The 14956-nt window shown below is 38.4% G+C and overlaps 1 protein-coding gene across 1 annotated transcript; it reads right to left on the reverse strand.

The window, feature by feature from the left end:
* Positions 1-1833: 1833 nt before the first annotated feature.
* AKIRIN2 (akirin 2) lies at positions 1834-13784 on the reverse strand. The gene is made up of 5 exons (XM_004673679.1): positions 12970-13784; positions 4355-4498; positions 3055-3204; positions 2782-2853; positions 1834-2561 (listed from the first exon to the last, which is right to left on the reverse strand). Exons 1-5 carry the CDS (start codon positions 13202-13204, stop codon positions 2551-2553), a joined length of 612 nt encoding a protein of 203 aa, XP_004673736.1. The 5' UTR covers positions 13205-13784; the 3' UTR covers positions 1834-2550.
* Positions 13785-14956: the final 1172 nt, after the last annotated feature.

Raw genomic sequence — 14956 nt, forward strand, 5'->3', positions numbered from 1 at the left:
CCTGGAGTTTGGATCTAATACTCCATACCTGGGACTGATAGAGGTGTGGGAAGTCGCTGGAGCCATGTTTGTCAGTGTCAGGCTATCAGGTCTAAAGCAGAGTATTAACACCAATTACATACTTTTGATAGGAGATCCCAAGTGAATCAAAGAATTTCAAACCATAACTGCTTGGACCACTGATGGCACATATTTAACATTCCAAGTAATACTGCTGATGCATAAATATCTCATTTGAAAACCATCATCTTTAGGGGCAGATATAAACAAACACTACCTTTTACTAGGAGAATGACTTGTTAGCACACTACAAATTCTGTAGATAGTCTTAAGCTATTCAAATTCCATTCACCTTTGGAAATTCAGAATCCTTAAGTAGCAAATTTCATCTATTAAGTGTGGTCGGTATTTGGATTAGGGTAGACAACTACTGGTTCATCTAATTGTAACTAAATTCAAGAAGTTGTCCATATTCTTTTTCCTGTAATTATCTCATACTACTTAAAACCAGAAAGTAGCCCATAGGACTTCTAGTGATGTAGTAAGCAGAAATTCAACAAGAGGTAAATTTTAAGTCTTAAATTACAATCAAAACTAAAGCTGTTACTTGTACTTCCATTCTTATTTCCAGAGCTGATTTTCCTTTTAGGTAAATTCTACCTTTTTATACTTGCTCATCAAGTATAAAAATCAACTTACAAATTTAAATCTCAAAACCTAACAGAATAATGGTCATTATTTTTGTCGTTCCTGAATCTAAAATGTTACCTAATTTTACTCCACACCTCCGTGGTTGCATTCTCCTAAAAATGCTGCAGTGCTGAACAGGTGGTTCTTAGCTGGACACTTTCCCTCACTCCCAGCATTTGACATTATCTGGAAGTACTTTGGCTGACAACTAGGGTGGGTGCTACTGGCATCTAGTGGTGGAGGACAGAGATGCTATTAGACATCCTACGTTGTGTAAGAGGTGTAACCTGGCCCAGTTGTTGGTGGAAAGGTTCTCAGGGAGTCACTGTAAAAAGCCCATAAATCCAGGTAGAATTACTCGATATCCACACTGTGCTCTGCCAGTTTCTCACGCACTTAATGAACATTAAGATTACCTGGAGGTCTTGTGAAAGCCTTTTACTATTTGTTGGCCTTGTTTTTTCTTTTTTTAAAGATTAAAAAAATTTTTTTTATGCATTCAGAACTGAGGTTACAAGCCAGAGTGCAGAGGTGGTGAGAGGCTTCAGAGACAGAATGGGGAGCAGGACAGGCAGATTGACAAAGTACAGTGCTGAGCGGAGCAGTAGAGAGACAGTAGAGTTCTGCTGCACCACATGGCTGGGGATGGAACTCATGCCACAGTGGCTGCAGATTGCTTCATAGTGCTGACACTTCCCTTGCACCCCTAGGGAGGCCCCTGCCCTTGTTTTAAACAGAACTACTGAAGTAGAAGCATCAAGGTTGGGAGTGGGGGGGTCACCTGTATTTCTATTAGGTCAGTTATAAATACCTGTGTCCCAGTACATATATGACTGATTTAGCGAAAATGCACTAATAGAATTCAATGCTAGAATTCAGAAGCATTTCTGCTCACTACATTATAGGACAGCTGTGTTTAGAAACTATGTATTTTAAATTTTCTGAATTATGGTATCATACATCCTTTAAAAAAAAACTTGGATTGAGATAAAGAATTCTACACCTATTAAACTTAATCTGTTTTCTAACATTCTACCATGCAATGAGTTACAACAGACGCAATTTGTAGTAAAAAATTTAACTTTTGAAGAGTGCTGATCTTATTAAACATTAATTTCATAATTTCCTAGAAAGTGTTTTACATTTCAAACACTGGCTTTCTTCAAATACTAGTCAGTAAAAAAACAAGCAGACTAGAAGTAAATGTTTTATTCTTTCAACTAAATTCCAGTACTACAAGGGCAATAAAATAATGATACACTGGGAGAAAAAAAAATGCAGCAATAAACATTTGTTAAAAAGATTGATAGAATAAATAAAACTACCAAAAAAAAATCATATAAATCCATTCTGAAGCCCCAAGAAGTCCTGGAATACAGAAATGCCCTCCTCCTTCACTATTTCACAGGAAGCACTGTAGGCTAGTTGCTTAATATTCTGGGATTAACAGTCTAAATTATTAATAACTGGTTACAGCTTGGTTGTAGTGCACAATTAAAAATCACACTAACTTCATCTGAAGTATCATTCTACAGTTTTATTTACACAACCAGTGAAGGGCATGTTCTTAGAATACCAGCTTTGATCCTTTTCAAACATTAATGTAGGAAGCCAATTTGTAATGATATAGCAAATGGGGCCACTGGTATTAATACAGGTAGCAAAGGTCCACTTCCGGGTGATATTGACATCAGGGAAATTCCAAAACCCAGTTGCTGCCTAAAAGTGGTTGCCACTGACGAAAGCTTGAAGTAATCTGTATTCACGGGGGGTATTGGCATTGCTGCATGTCATAATTGGGACCTCTTGCAACAACTCAACAAGGAACAAGGCAGCCCAGAAAAATGCAGAAAACGTGATTCATGAAACATCTAAATGGGGAGAAAAAGAAAGTTAGTACCAAGTGTTTGACGCATCAGACTTTTGTCCCCAACATTCCCTAGGTATTTATCAAAAGTGAGCCTTAGTAATATATTGTTGCCTATTTCCCTTCAGTTTTTTCATTTCTGTTAAATTCTCTTGGGTATGAAAATTAGAATGATTATCTTTTAAAAGGTTGTCTTGTTCTCCCTAAAAGGATTAAATACTTACAACTAGCAGGCTGTTCTCCATATCGTCGCATTATTTGATCGTGCGTAAACTTCACAAATGCATCATATTGTTCTACAAATAGATATACATTAATTACATAACATATTAGAGCCAGGTAAGCTGAAAAACTCAATATTTATTGTGATATAACTCTTATTAATCAGACATCATCATTAACTCCGGTAATAACTAAGCAATGAACTTATCATGAGTCAGGAAATAATTTTAGTTCAAGTTAGAAGACCTCATGTATAGCCTGGGTAGTACTTATACCTGCAAGTTTTGTGTTCAATATTTCTTCATACTCTTCTCGAACTTTCTCTTCACGTTCTTTCAACAAGCGTTCACATATCATCCCAACCTGCCGTAGAGTGAATAAGGGCTGTTCTTTTTTTAACGGTGAGGATGTTGCTGATGAAGTCCCTATGTATACCATGAAGGACGACCAAAAAAAAAAAAAAAACAGCACCTGATTTACAAAATCACAGGAACAAGAAGCTCTACTTTTCCCTTGATTTCAACTAGCTCTCATTTTTCTGCCTTTTAAGAAAAAGTACAATAGCAGGCTTTCCCTAGTGGCGAAATGGTTTAAAGCGAAGCACTATGAAGTTGTCCACAGCCACTGCACCACGAGTTCAACCCCAAGCCAGGGAGGTGGCTCTCATGGTGCAGCAGACCTCTCCTGACCCACCTGCTGCTACCCTCAGCAGTTTATGTCAATCTGCCTCTCCTTTCTACTCCCTCTGGTGAATCCTCTCTCTCCACTCTACCCCAGTTCTTGTATGCATAAATAAATCTTAAAAAGAAAAGTACATTTGTAAGCCAACTACTGTCAACAAAAGACAGATTTTAAAAAAAAGAGATGAAAATGATCTTCATTAGAACGCTATACTAATAGGACAAGTGCATGAGGGTAAATGTGTAAGGACATTTTTGTTAATACTGTAATAGCAGAAATTTGGAGTCTAATTCTCACTAATGACAACTAAATAATGGTGGGAAATCGGTAAGATAGCTTAATATTCATCTGTGGTAAGGTACATTTGTACCTAACAAGGGAGCACACGGTATATTATGAATCTTTTATTTTTTTAAATGGAGGCTATAAATAAAAGTACACGGGTGACTTGTCTTTTGCCAAGAACTCAGATGATGACTTATTTTGTATCACGCTTTTAAGATACCATGCACAGGGCCTTCCCTTGTGGTGCAACGGGTTAAAGCACAGCACTATTAAGTTATACAGCCACTGCAGCATGAGTTCCATTCCCAACCAGGGAGGTGACCCACATGGTGTTGCAGACCTCTCCTGACCTGCCCACTGCTCCCTTCAGCAGTATTTCAGTACATCTGCCTGTTCTGCTCCCCACTCCATCTCTGATGAATACTTTCACCCCCTGCACCTCTGGCCTGTACCCCAGTTCTGTATGCATAATAAATCTTAAAAAAAAAAAAAACCATGCATTACTTATGTAGATGTTTTTACAAATCAATGGGAACAACAGGAACCTAAGTGACTAAAAGTATTTTGGATTGCTCTTTCCCATACTTAATAATGCTTTGCCCTTATTACCTGGTGAAGCTGGTCCACTGAGGAGAAATGCATGTGGCTGTGCATCAGAGGTACAACATGGATCTGTCTGTTGGAAACTAGTTTCTAAATGTCTTCTCTTCTGCATGCGTTTATACTCTTGTTTTATGTTGTAGAGAATTTGTTCTAAAAGAAAAAAATTAAAATTTAGCAAAATAAAAACTTTTAATAAAGAAGACTGGGCTTCCAACAACTAATAGAACAAATCTACTAAGAATATTTTCTTCAAATAATATTCAGAAATCTGGGATTTGGAGAGGAATTCATTTCCGTTCTTCCACAATAGCACTAAGTGTTGCTTGCAAAAGAAGAAGGCAAGGGAACTTGTGAACTAAAAGCACAGTATTTTATACAGATTCTTTAAAGAGTCCCAAATGCAAAGATCAGTAGTCATCACAAAATATTTAACTATTAAACTAAAGCTTTTCCCAAGACCACAATAATTAGAAGGGGGAAGAATTGTTGAGACAGAAGCATAGATCAGTGAGAAGTGACAGCAGGTCAGCAAAATAACAAGAGTAGACAGGAACTAAGAACCAACACATTAAATGGTCGTCTCATTGATATTAAGCTCAACACAATCTGTGAATATTACAGCATTAATAGCAAGTGTTTTCTGAATCCTGGGGGTAGAAGCACATAAGGTACTTGTTGGTTTATGTCAAGTACTCCAAAGAATCACTATATCAGAGCACCAATCTCTTCAACTACAAGCATGAAACAAGTAAAATACAACAAATATATTTTCTAGGCCAGGTGATGCATTTTAGAAAGACTTCTAAACTTTTCAAACTACTATTTTATCTGCCAAGAACAACACTTTATTAAAGTTTTCACTACCCACCCCCCAAACACTAGGTCATAATAACTGTATCTTTTAAATTGAAAGAGTATCCATTGGTAATCCCAATAAATTTATTAACCCCAATCCAAAGTAAGATCAAACATAATTAAAAGTTAAAGTGGAAACTAATGGCAATGTGTAAAATAATGGAATATATAACTAACCAACTCTACAATGATGCATTAATTTAAAAATGAACTGAAAACTCAACAGAAGCCTTCAGCCTCCAAGTATATATAAAATGACACCCCCCCTTAAGCTTTTATTAGTAGTTTTCTCAGGTATATATATTCAATGCTCATGTTATGCTGCTCCTGAGTGAAAAGGATTTTTGAAGGGCCAATTCTGAAGTTACAATAACCAATCTGTTAAAACATTGTAGACACTGACAAATTTTTAAATTTTAATTAGTGAGGAAAAGGGAAAAATATACAGTGAAGATTCTACTGACGTAGTTTTGTGTTTAAATGAACCTTTGTACATGAGCATTGAAATTAAATACAAATCACACATTGGAATGATTCACTTCAGGATGATTGTGTATGTATGGTATATGGTGCTCTAGCTGTATTTAACACCTCTCAAGAATGTTAACGTTTTTTTAAAGTCATTTTCATTTTTTCCCATCCATCTGAAAGCTTGTAACTTAAATGTCGAATGTCAAAAAAAAAAAAAAAAAAGCTGCCCACTGAACATGGTATAAATACACTGATAACACAGTGATTTGGGTATGGGTGTTCAAGAAATCTAGTGTAACCAAGACAACATACCTATTTTTAAATTACAGAATTCTTACTAGCAATATTATAAAGGGTTTAATATGTATGATATATATCTGACAGCAAGCATTTATCACTTTGTTTAAAATTACCACCATTCTGGCCAAAAGTGCCATTCAAAAACTAACCTAGTTTTTTCACTAACAAACTTCATATATACTAAGTCAAACAACCATTGTAATCTTTTGATACATTCTTTGATGCCCATATTACTTTTAAGTTTTCCTATTGAACTAAGTTATACCCACAAAATAAGAACAACAAACTCAATGTCAAGTGACAGTCTCAAAAAAAACTCCAGATATGATTAAAATATGGTATAACTTTAGAAATTCAGCTCTGTAAGCCTCCATACCATACCTTATGTGAGACATTCGAACAAACTAAGGAATTTTAAGGAGTAACATTTCACCAATTAAAATATACAATCTACAGATTATAAGGTTCCTTTGGAGAGAAATGGGCATCTTCCTTCATTGTGTAGAAACACTCACTTAATCTTCTAAATGACACTTAAAAAGGGGGCACAAATGTGGTAGAGTTGGCAGTAGGAAACGAACAGTCTGCCATTTCACAACTTCTATTTCTTCTGCAAAGTAACTCACCCACATAGCAGGGTTGCTTGACAGTGCTAAGTTCCAATTTCAGGTTGCCCTACTGTGACTATCTCCAACACTCAGAAAAAGAAAATGCTCTCAGTTCTAATCAGAAGGCAGATACTACTAAAAGTGCATGCATTTAGAAAAGAGGAAGAAAGTGAGACTTGTATCAAAATGTCTTCTGAAAGTCTTAACTAGAAGACAGCAAAGTCAAGCCTGACCTCCAGGCCTAGTAATAAATTCTTAACCTTTTCTGCGGCTCCAGTAATCATTTCTACACCAAGCCAGTATTCCATAAGTGCCTAAAATTATAATAAATTACAAGATGTGAGGAAAGCTAATTTTAAAAAATAAAGCCAAAACCAGGATGTCAGAACAAAGGTTTACTACTATGATTACTGATACTTCACACTTAAAATTATAAAGGCATCAGAGCCCTAAAATTGCATCACTAGCAGTAACAAAGCTATTACACCAAACCTTCATGTTAATCCATATAAAGAATATTACAAGAGTCTCTGAACCCCTTCTCTTAGAAGAAAATATTTGATGTTATCAACAAAGCCACTTATTACAATGACAATCTCTGATAATGTACTGTTTCTCCCCAAGCCATACTTTCAGTTCTGTCATAGCAACCAAAACCTCTGATTACTTTTAACTGTCACTTAAAAAGTCTTCCTTAGAAAGAAAGCAATTAACAAACAATGAAGAGAAAAAGTACAAGGGTAGTAATGGTTGAAAATTGGTTTTCCATTCTACATCCTATTCTTCAATTGTTAGGTCAGTTCAATCCCATTTTTTTTTTAAAGATAAAAAAGCAACTCTTCCAGATGATCCTCCCTCCAACCTTTCCCTTGGACTTTTGGAGGGAAAAAATTCTGATTAACAGTAATGGAAATGAAAATGAATATTAACCTAAGCCCATACATACTTATTGAAATGATTTTACCACCAAATTAAGTTTAACAAGTCTTCAAGGGTTGTGAAAATAATGCTGATGTAGATAACTTCATAAGTAACTAAAACAGGTATGTCACTAAGTCAAAAGTTTACACTATTTTTATTCAGGTTTAGCTGGCAAATATGTATCAGGGGTGATGGCTTTCTTCTGTGTCTACCCAGCACATCTGGAATTCAAACAAGGTTCATAAAAGAACAAGTGATTTATAGAGTAGGTGTTTAGATTTTAATAATATTGAGGGGTCAAAAAAGCCAGATACATATAAAATAGACCCAGAAATTAAAAATCAACTCTAATTTGTATTAATGAAAAAATAAAACCGTAAAACCGTAATGTTGTACATTTCAGGATGATCTGCCTATGACAGTTTTGACACACAAAAGCTAGTAGTGACTTTAATTTTTCAAAAGAAAAATTCTAAAGTAAAATTATATATACCCCAACACAAACTACAAGCCTGCTGAGAGCACTTTTTTCTAATACTAAAAAGTTAAAAACCACTACCACTTTGAGAGATCAGATCTGACATACTGCAAAAACTGGATCAAAAGATGAAAACAACCCACCAGCACTGACAACTTAATAGCACTACAATTTTAATTTAACTGCAAGGACTTTCCCTGCTCAGTATAGCTGGCAACAAGATTCTTATCCCATGAGAATTTACAGTAACTTAAAGCCATTCAATTCCTTTAGAAATAAAAGATCAGAATTTAAGATTATAAATTATCTCCTAAAACTCATGCAAAATCTTTATAAATTTATTTTTCAAATGAGCAAATCTCTGAAGATGGTGATGAGGCTATTTCAAAACTGTAATGCATACACAGTCACTATCCATACAGTGAATATGAAGTACTTATAGTGCCTCAAGAAAAGTGGTATTCAGCAATATTGCATTTCTTCTTATTGTTCATCTCAAGCACATTTGTAAAAATAAAAGAGAAAAATTTAAGGGATAGAACTGAAGTTTTGTACTTTTTAACCTCGACATGGTTCTCTTAAGAACCATAGGAAATACCAAAGTTTGATTAACTCAACAAACCAATGACTGTTTTAAAACGTTATGATTAAGACAGTAGGAGGGAAGGTAATGGAAGTAAACTTTGGGGATTATTTGTAAACTACATAAATTATATAGCACACCAAATCCAGTGGACAGTCAACCCATATATGGCAGTGCCACTCATGGATCAATCATATATTAAAGGTATGTTTAGAAAGCTAAGTAATGTCAGCTGAGTTCTACACTCTGCAGTAAAACTAAAGATACCATCTCTCAAACTGAAAAATAATTTATGAAGACCTCTACTATTAGCAGATGTCAGACAGATTCATATGGATTTATTTTTTTTTCACAGAAATTCAATGTGGTTTCCTGTATGTATGGAGAATATATTTTGTGAGTCCATAATATTATACGGAGTTAAAGACTCCAAGGACCACAGACTGCTGGTTAATTCAGTTATACATACTTGAAAAGAGCCCTACATGAAAAATATATTCAGAGGTCCAAACTTAAGCCATGTCATTCTGTATTTTTCTTCAAATGTAAGAATCAAAACTTTTCTTTTCAATTAGGAAAAATACTCAAAAACACGGCCATAGAATTTTATTTTCAACCTTTCAAAACAAAAACATTTCTATCCCTTTTTTTCCCTGGCCTATCTAAACACTTAGGAAAAGATCTGAATAATAAATACAACATGTACTTTGTCCTAAAGCTATTTGAAGAGTTGAAGGAATTTATCATTTCCCTTTACAGCTCAGATTGTACTCTGTGGCAACCGTGGCAGGTAGTAGCATCTATATTAAGAGGGTTGTAACCTCTGTCTATAATCTATATCCATGTTTACCGTATGTATTTCTAGGTTCAAGTTAGACTTTTTATTCTACTTTTAAAAACAAAACAATAGTGAATACAATGGCACTTGCTTTTAATGGCCATAAACTTACTGGATTCTTAAATACATAATTCATATGAAATAAATGCAGTCACATACAGCCCTAAATAAAATATTAGGTTTAAAATCCAAAGAACAAAGACCATTAAAAAGAGTTTATTTGCCAAATCCACTGAGAAACTAGAAGTAACTTAACAGCTGTCCAAATAGCCACAAAATATTAAACACTTCTGGCTCAATATAAATGACATCTGAAGTGAAATGCTGCGTCTTCCAACAGACATCTCATTTGTTTGCCTAGAACCATTTATACTTCATTTAAGCCAGCTGGTGTCTCTGTTTGCAGGCATGCATCAATGTCTACTGAACAATCTAAGTTCCTGTAAACCCTTTCCCATTCACAAGCTGCAATTTCCATTTTTAATGGCAAGTTTCCAGTAAACACAATGAGTTCTTACAAAGGAATTTAACTCTTCATCCAACTAATTCCTGAGGCACACTAGAGCAATGCCAGCAAGACAAAAACAGTATGTACAAAAGTGCCTAATAAACTCAAATGGTTTGACAAAGAATGCGCTCTTCACTAGACCATTCATTCATTCACTATACAATTATGAAAAACGTGTTATAGCTTACGAGACAATCTCTTGTAATGTTGCATAAAATTTTGTTCTTGGGAATGTCAAGATAACTTTTGGCCAATGGTAATATTCTGAGATGTTGAAAAGTGTAGGACAGACACTTTGAATCTATTTTCAACTAACAGGATGAGTATCAATACAAATTAGTAAAAGCATACATTTTCCCAACCCATAGTCAACCACACCACTCTATCATTCTCTTTCCCTTTCCACATCTGAGGATATTATAAACCTCTCTGCTGACACCCTAAACAGGGATAGGCAAACTTTATAAAGGCCCAGGCAGTAAATACTTGGGCTTTGGAAAAATACCATCTTTGTCACAGATAATCAACTCTGCTATTATTTAGAAGAAAAAATAGCATGGCTGTGTTCTAATAAAACTTTATTTGCCATCTCTTTCCTTTTTCCTGGTACTGAGTGGCAATAGCCTGAAAAATAGTGATTTTAATAAAAGTCATCAAGTCAAGCCTTGGAATCATGTCCCTGGGATGACAAAATTAGTAACTAGGGTTTAAAACAGGTCCAAGTTCCTGAAACTAAGTATCCAGAGAAGAACAATGACAAAATAACCATTTTATACCTACTCTGAAAACAATTCATTTCAGTACTCTAATTCTAAAACTGTATCTGAACTCATGTAAATGAAAACTGATTTTCTAGCTTCCCAATCAATCTAAATTTGGTAAATCACCCTCCTCGTAAACTTAGTCATTTATTCAGCAAAAGACATACATGTATTCATTCACTAAGAAATTCAAGAACCACCACTGTTAAAGGAGGAATCTAAAATTTAGGTCCTTGGGGAAATTACTTACAATTTTAGTAACATGAAAAGCAAGAAAATTTAATATCTGCACAACACTGCAGCTCCCATTATGACATCATTACAAAACCCATACAGTAGCATGACAGAAACTAGTCGGGTAAACACAAAAATTACATATAGAATGACACTCAAAACTATAGCAAAAAAATTTTGAAAAATTAAGATGTTAGCAACCTTAACTGCTTTTCAAGTCAACTTTTTGTTAGATTCAACTTTGAGTTAAGCAAATGATCAAAACTTCTGAGAGCAGATGATAAAAATACCTTACAGAACAGAAGATAGCAGTATTATAGAAAAGTGAATATAAATTAGGAGGCTTATGCAATTCTAGCAATCCCAGGCATTTTATACTATAATTCATTTAATTGGAATGTGAGATAATGTTAAACCAACTGCATTAGCCAATGCCACAAGTAGATCAATGAAATGATAATACTGCAAAAGATCACAATTCTTTTTGATAGGTTCCTTCACAGTGAGAATAAGTGGTAGAGCCTTTTGACTAGTTTACTATATTCTGGAGATTATTTTAGCATTGAGATATACTTTAATTCCCAAAGGTAACACTGTACAAACTCACCCCTCCACTGAAATTCATTGCTGGCTAGCAGCTAGGGCTATTTTTAAGTGGCCTTATTAGTTAGATTCCATGATATCATTTCAATTTTCAATGGTATCATTACATTTAAAAAAGGCAAACTCAGTTTTACCCACCAGGAGTGCATTCATTGGAATTGTTCCTTTTTTAAAGTAAAGCGAACAAAAAAATCAAAGAATGTCTTCACTCGGCAGACAAATTAGATATGGTCATTATGTAAAATTGGGAATTCCTGAAAATTCGCTACAACTCTAAAATTTATCTTTATGTGAGATCAAGCATCCAATAGCAAAACAAGGTAGCCTATGTGTCTGAAGATCTTCCCTGTAGATCTGGGGAGGCACACTTAAAACACTGCCGTCTGATTTTTGTAAGCTAATGATGACGAAAACACCTTATGAAAAGGCTTTGTCTACAGGTCATGTTATTACCAAAGCCTCACACAGAAACCCTTGCATGCTGCACACAAAGGAAACAGACTTGCACTTCCAGTCTACAAAAGCCTATCTCAGACTGTGCCAGGGGCACACAGGGATTTCCAAAGTGCAGAAAAAACGGGGCAAACACATGCAGCACAAAGCAGCCGAAAGCCATTTCCCCATAGTCACTTTCAGGAACTGTTTCAAGATGAAGCAGCAAAAACGGTCAGAAGCCCCTTGGCATCTTCGGTTCATCTCTTTATAATCCTCAGGACCTAGGCTGTTGTCGCCCAGCACACTGAAGGACAGGAAGAAGGCACTGCCAAGGGAAAACTACCCACTCCCAATTTTCGACACAATTTGCTTTACATGTTAAAAGTTTGTTTCCCAAGGTCTAGACAGATAACGTGACCACACTCCAGCATTCAGGAAGAGCATTTTCTTTGTTGCTGGCCCTGCTAGGGAAACAGGTCTTGACTCAGCCCCAGTGGCGTTCGGAAGGGTGATTAATGACAGGCCCAGATCTCGCCCCGGTGACATCCATCCCCACCCCCACCCTCCGTCCTAAAATCGGCCATGTCTGACTGGAGGAGGGCTGCGACCTCGCCTCAAACCACTCAGTCAACAGCTGTACTCCATCGATTCAAAAAGAGACAGAAGGCTCCGGAGAGGTGCGACTCATCCCTCCCAGAATGTATGAATAAAATCGCCCTCGGATCGTTTCCGCTGGTTCTCTGACTGCGGAAACACTCCACTCCAGTACTCGGCCCTGGGAAAAGGACCTTCCTCTCCCCAACACCCGGCCGGGACTGCTCCCCCACCCCCCCAACCCCCCGCCCGTGACATCAGGCCACTTCCATTGTGCCCCCGAATCTGGGAAACCGAGTTGAAATAAACGTGGTCGCCAGATTACTTTGTGAGGAGGGAGCGGGGCCCTCTGGCACCCCACCGCGGCGGCCTCACCCGCGCCCCGGGCCCCGGTTCTCCCGCCCACCCAGCGGCCGCGAAGCCGAGTCCCACCTGTGGTGAGGCGGGAGGAGACGTCGCCAAAGGGGGACGGCTCCATTCGGAGATACTTCTGCGGTGAAGCGGCGGCTGCCGAGAAGGCGGCGGCGGCGGTCGCGGCCGCCGACGACGGGGAGGCGGCGGCCGAGGTGGGCGCCGACAATGGCGTACATCGCCTCCGCTTCGGGGACGCCGGGCTCAGCAGCGGGTCGAAATCCAGAGTCCTTTTCAAAGTGGCTCCGCACGCCATGGCCGGGGCAGCCCAGCCGCGGGCTCGGGTGGGGTCGGAGAAGGCGTCGGGAGGGAAGGGCGAGGAAGGGGGAGGGAGAAGGGGACTCGAGGGAAGCCTGAGCGACGGGGTCAACCGCAGACAGGCGACAGGCGAAGGCCAGCGGCAAGAGAAGACGCAGCCGCCGCCGCTGCCTCCGCGGCAGGGGCAGTGGCCAGGGGCCGGCCCCGGCGAGAGCGGGAGGGGCGGTGGCAACAGCCCACGCCAGCCGCGTCAGGGGGGCTCTTCCGCCTCCTCAGCGCGGATCCCCCGGGAGAGGCTCCGGCCGCCCCCGCCGTCCGTTCGAGCTTTGCGCCGCGCCTGGTGGTGCTCCTGCGCGGAGACCGGCTCCCTTCGGAAGTCGATACCAGCCTCGTGAGGTGTGAGGCTGGGACACGGCTCCTCAAACGCGCGAGGAGAGTCAGAAGCTTGAGAGCGGCGATCGATGCGGAGGGATTGCGAGGCAGCAGCAACGGCAAGCGCTCAAAAGAACACGTCCAGTCGCTTCCCCCTCCACTGGGAGACTATTCCACCCGCCGCCGGCCCCAATATGGCGTCAATAACAACGCCGCCGATTCAAATCCTGCGGCCTCAGGGCGCGTGCGCAGAGGGGTAGCTACTGCCGCATATGCATTCTGGGAGTTGTAGTTTTTCAGTGTGGGAAGAAATTAGTGTTAAAGGCGGTTAGGGAGGAGTCCCAGAAACTACGACTCCCACCATTCAAGAGGCGCAAGTCCGAGTTCCGGGTTGGAATTTAAATCCCCCTACACAGCTAGAGTGTGAAAGGAACTAAGCGAAACAGAAATGAAGAAGAAAAAAAAGAACTGGCTCTTGAGAGTAGGCGAGAGAAAAGCGAACCGGTGGGGAAAGCAGACTTTTTTTGACACAAGAAAAGACCTTAAAGAAGAGACCTTAAAATTTCAGGACATAGTTGTCCTGATACCGGTGACAGATTTAACAACCAGAAAATAGAACGCTAAGCCAATTTAACAGTACAGGACAGATTGATAAGAGTATCAAAAACAAAACCTGTCACGTCGAGGGGGCTAGAAAATAATGAGATTATGAAATCATATTTAGTACAGAAAATGAGAGCGTGAGCGCAATAGTATCGTATTATAGGATCCATTATTGAACTCGATGCTTTGTCTTTCCCAGGTCGTTGCTTGTATCCGTTTACTACATTATGCAAAGTCAGCTCTGTCCTGTAAATGAATTTGAACGACACGTAGACTCAGATCGTTTTGCTCTGAATAAGAAGCGAAGGATAGAAATTGTATTATCTCTGTTGAACTTCGGTGTATATCTCGTGAATGGTAACAGACAACGAATTGTGTAGGTAGTAGATATTTGATACTTTTGTAAGAGAACCCAATTTACAAAAAAATTGTAATTTTAATCAGATATCTGAAATAAGAATCAAACATGACATTCATTTAAAAAAGTCTTAAAAACTGTCACCAGTCCAATACAAAACATTATATAATGTCATTATCATATGATCATAGATATTAAATGCTGGTTTTTAAAGCGATTTATTCCTGTACTTTATTTTTTAAATAAAAGATGCTTTGTGCCACTTTGTCCATATTCTTTATATCAATTTTGGACAGGATATTTATTCTTGTTTTAAGGGATTAGTTAGCCCCTCAAAGATCCACATCCCTGACCACACTGTCAACAACTAAGACATGATAATTTTTTTTTAAAGATTTATTTATTTGTACATACAGA

The sequence above is a fragment of the Condylura cristata genome, unplaced genomic scaffold, assembly GCF_000260355.1.
Source record: "Condylura cristata isolate star-nosed mole 26May11 unplaced genomic scaffold, ConCri1.0 scaffold00001, whole genome shotgun sequence".
NCBI lineage: Eukaryota > Metazoa > Chordata > Mammalia > Eulipotyphla > Talpidae > Condylura > Condylura cristata.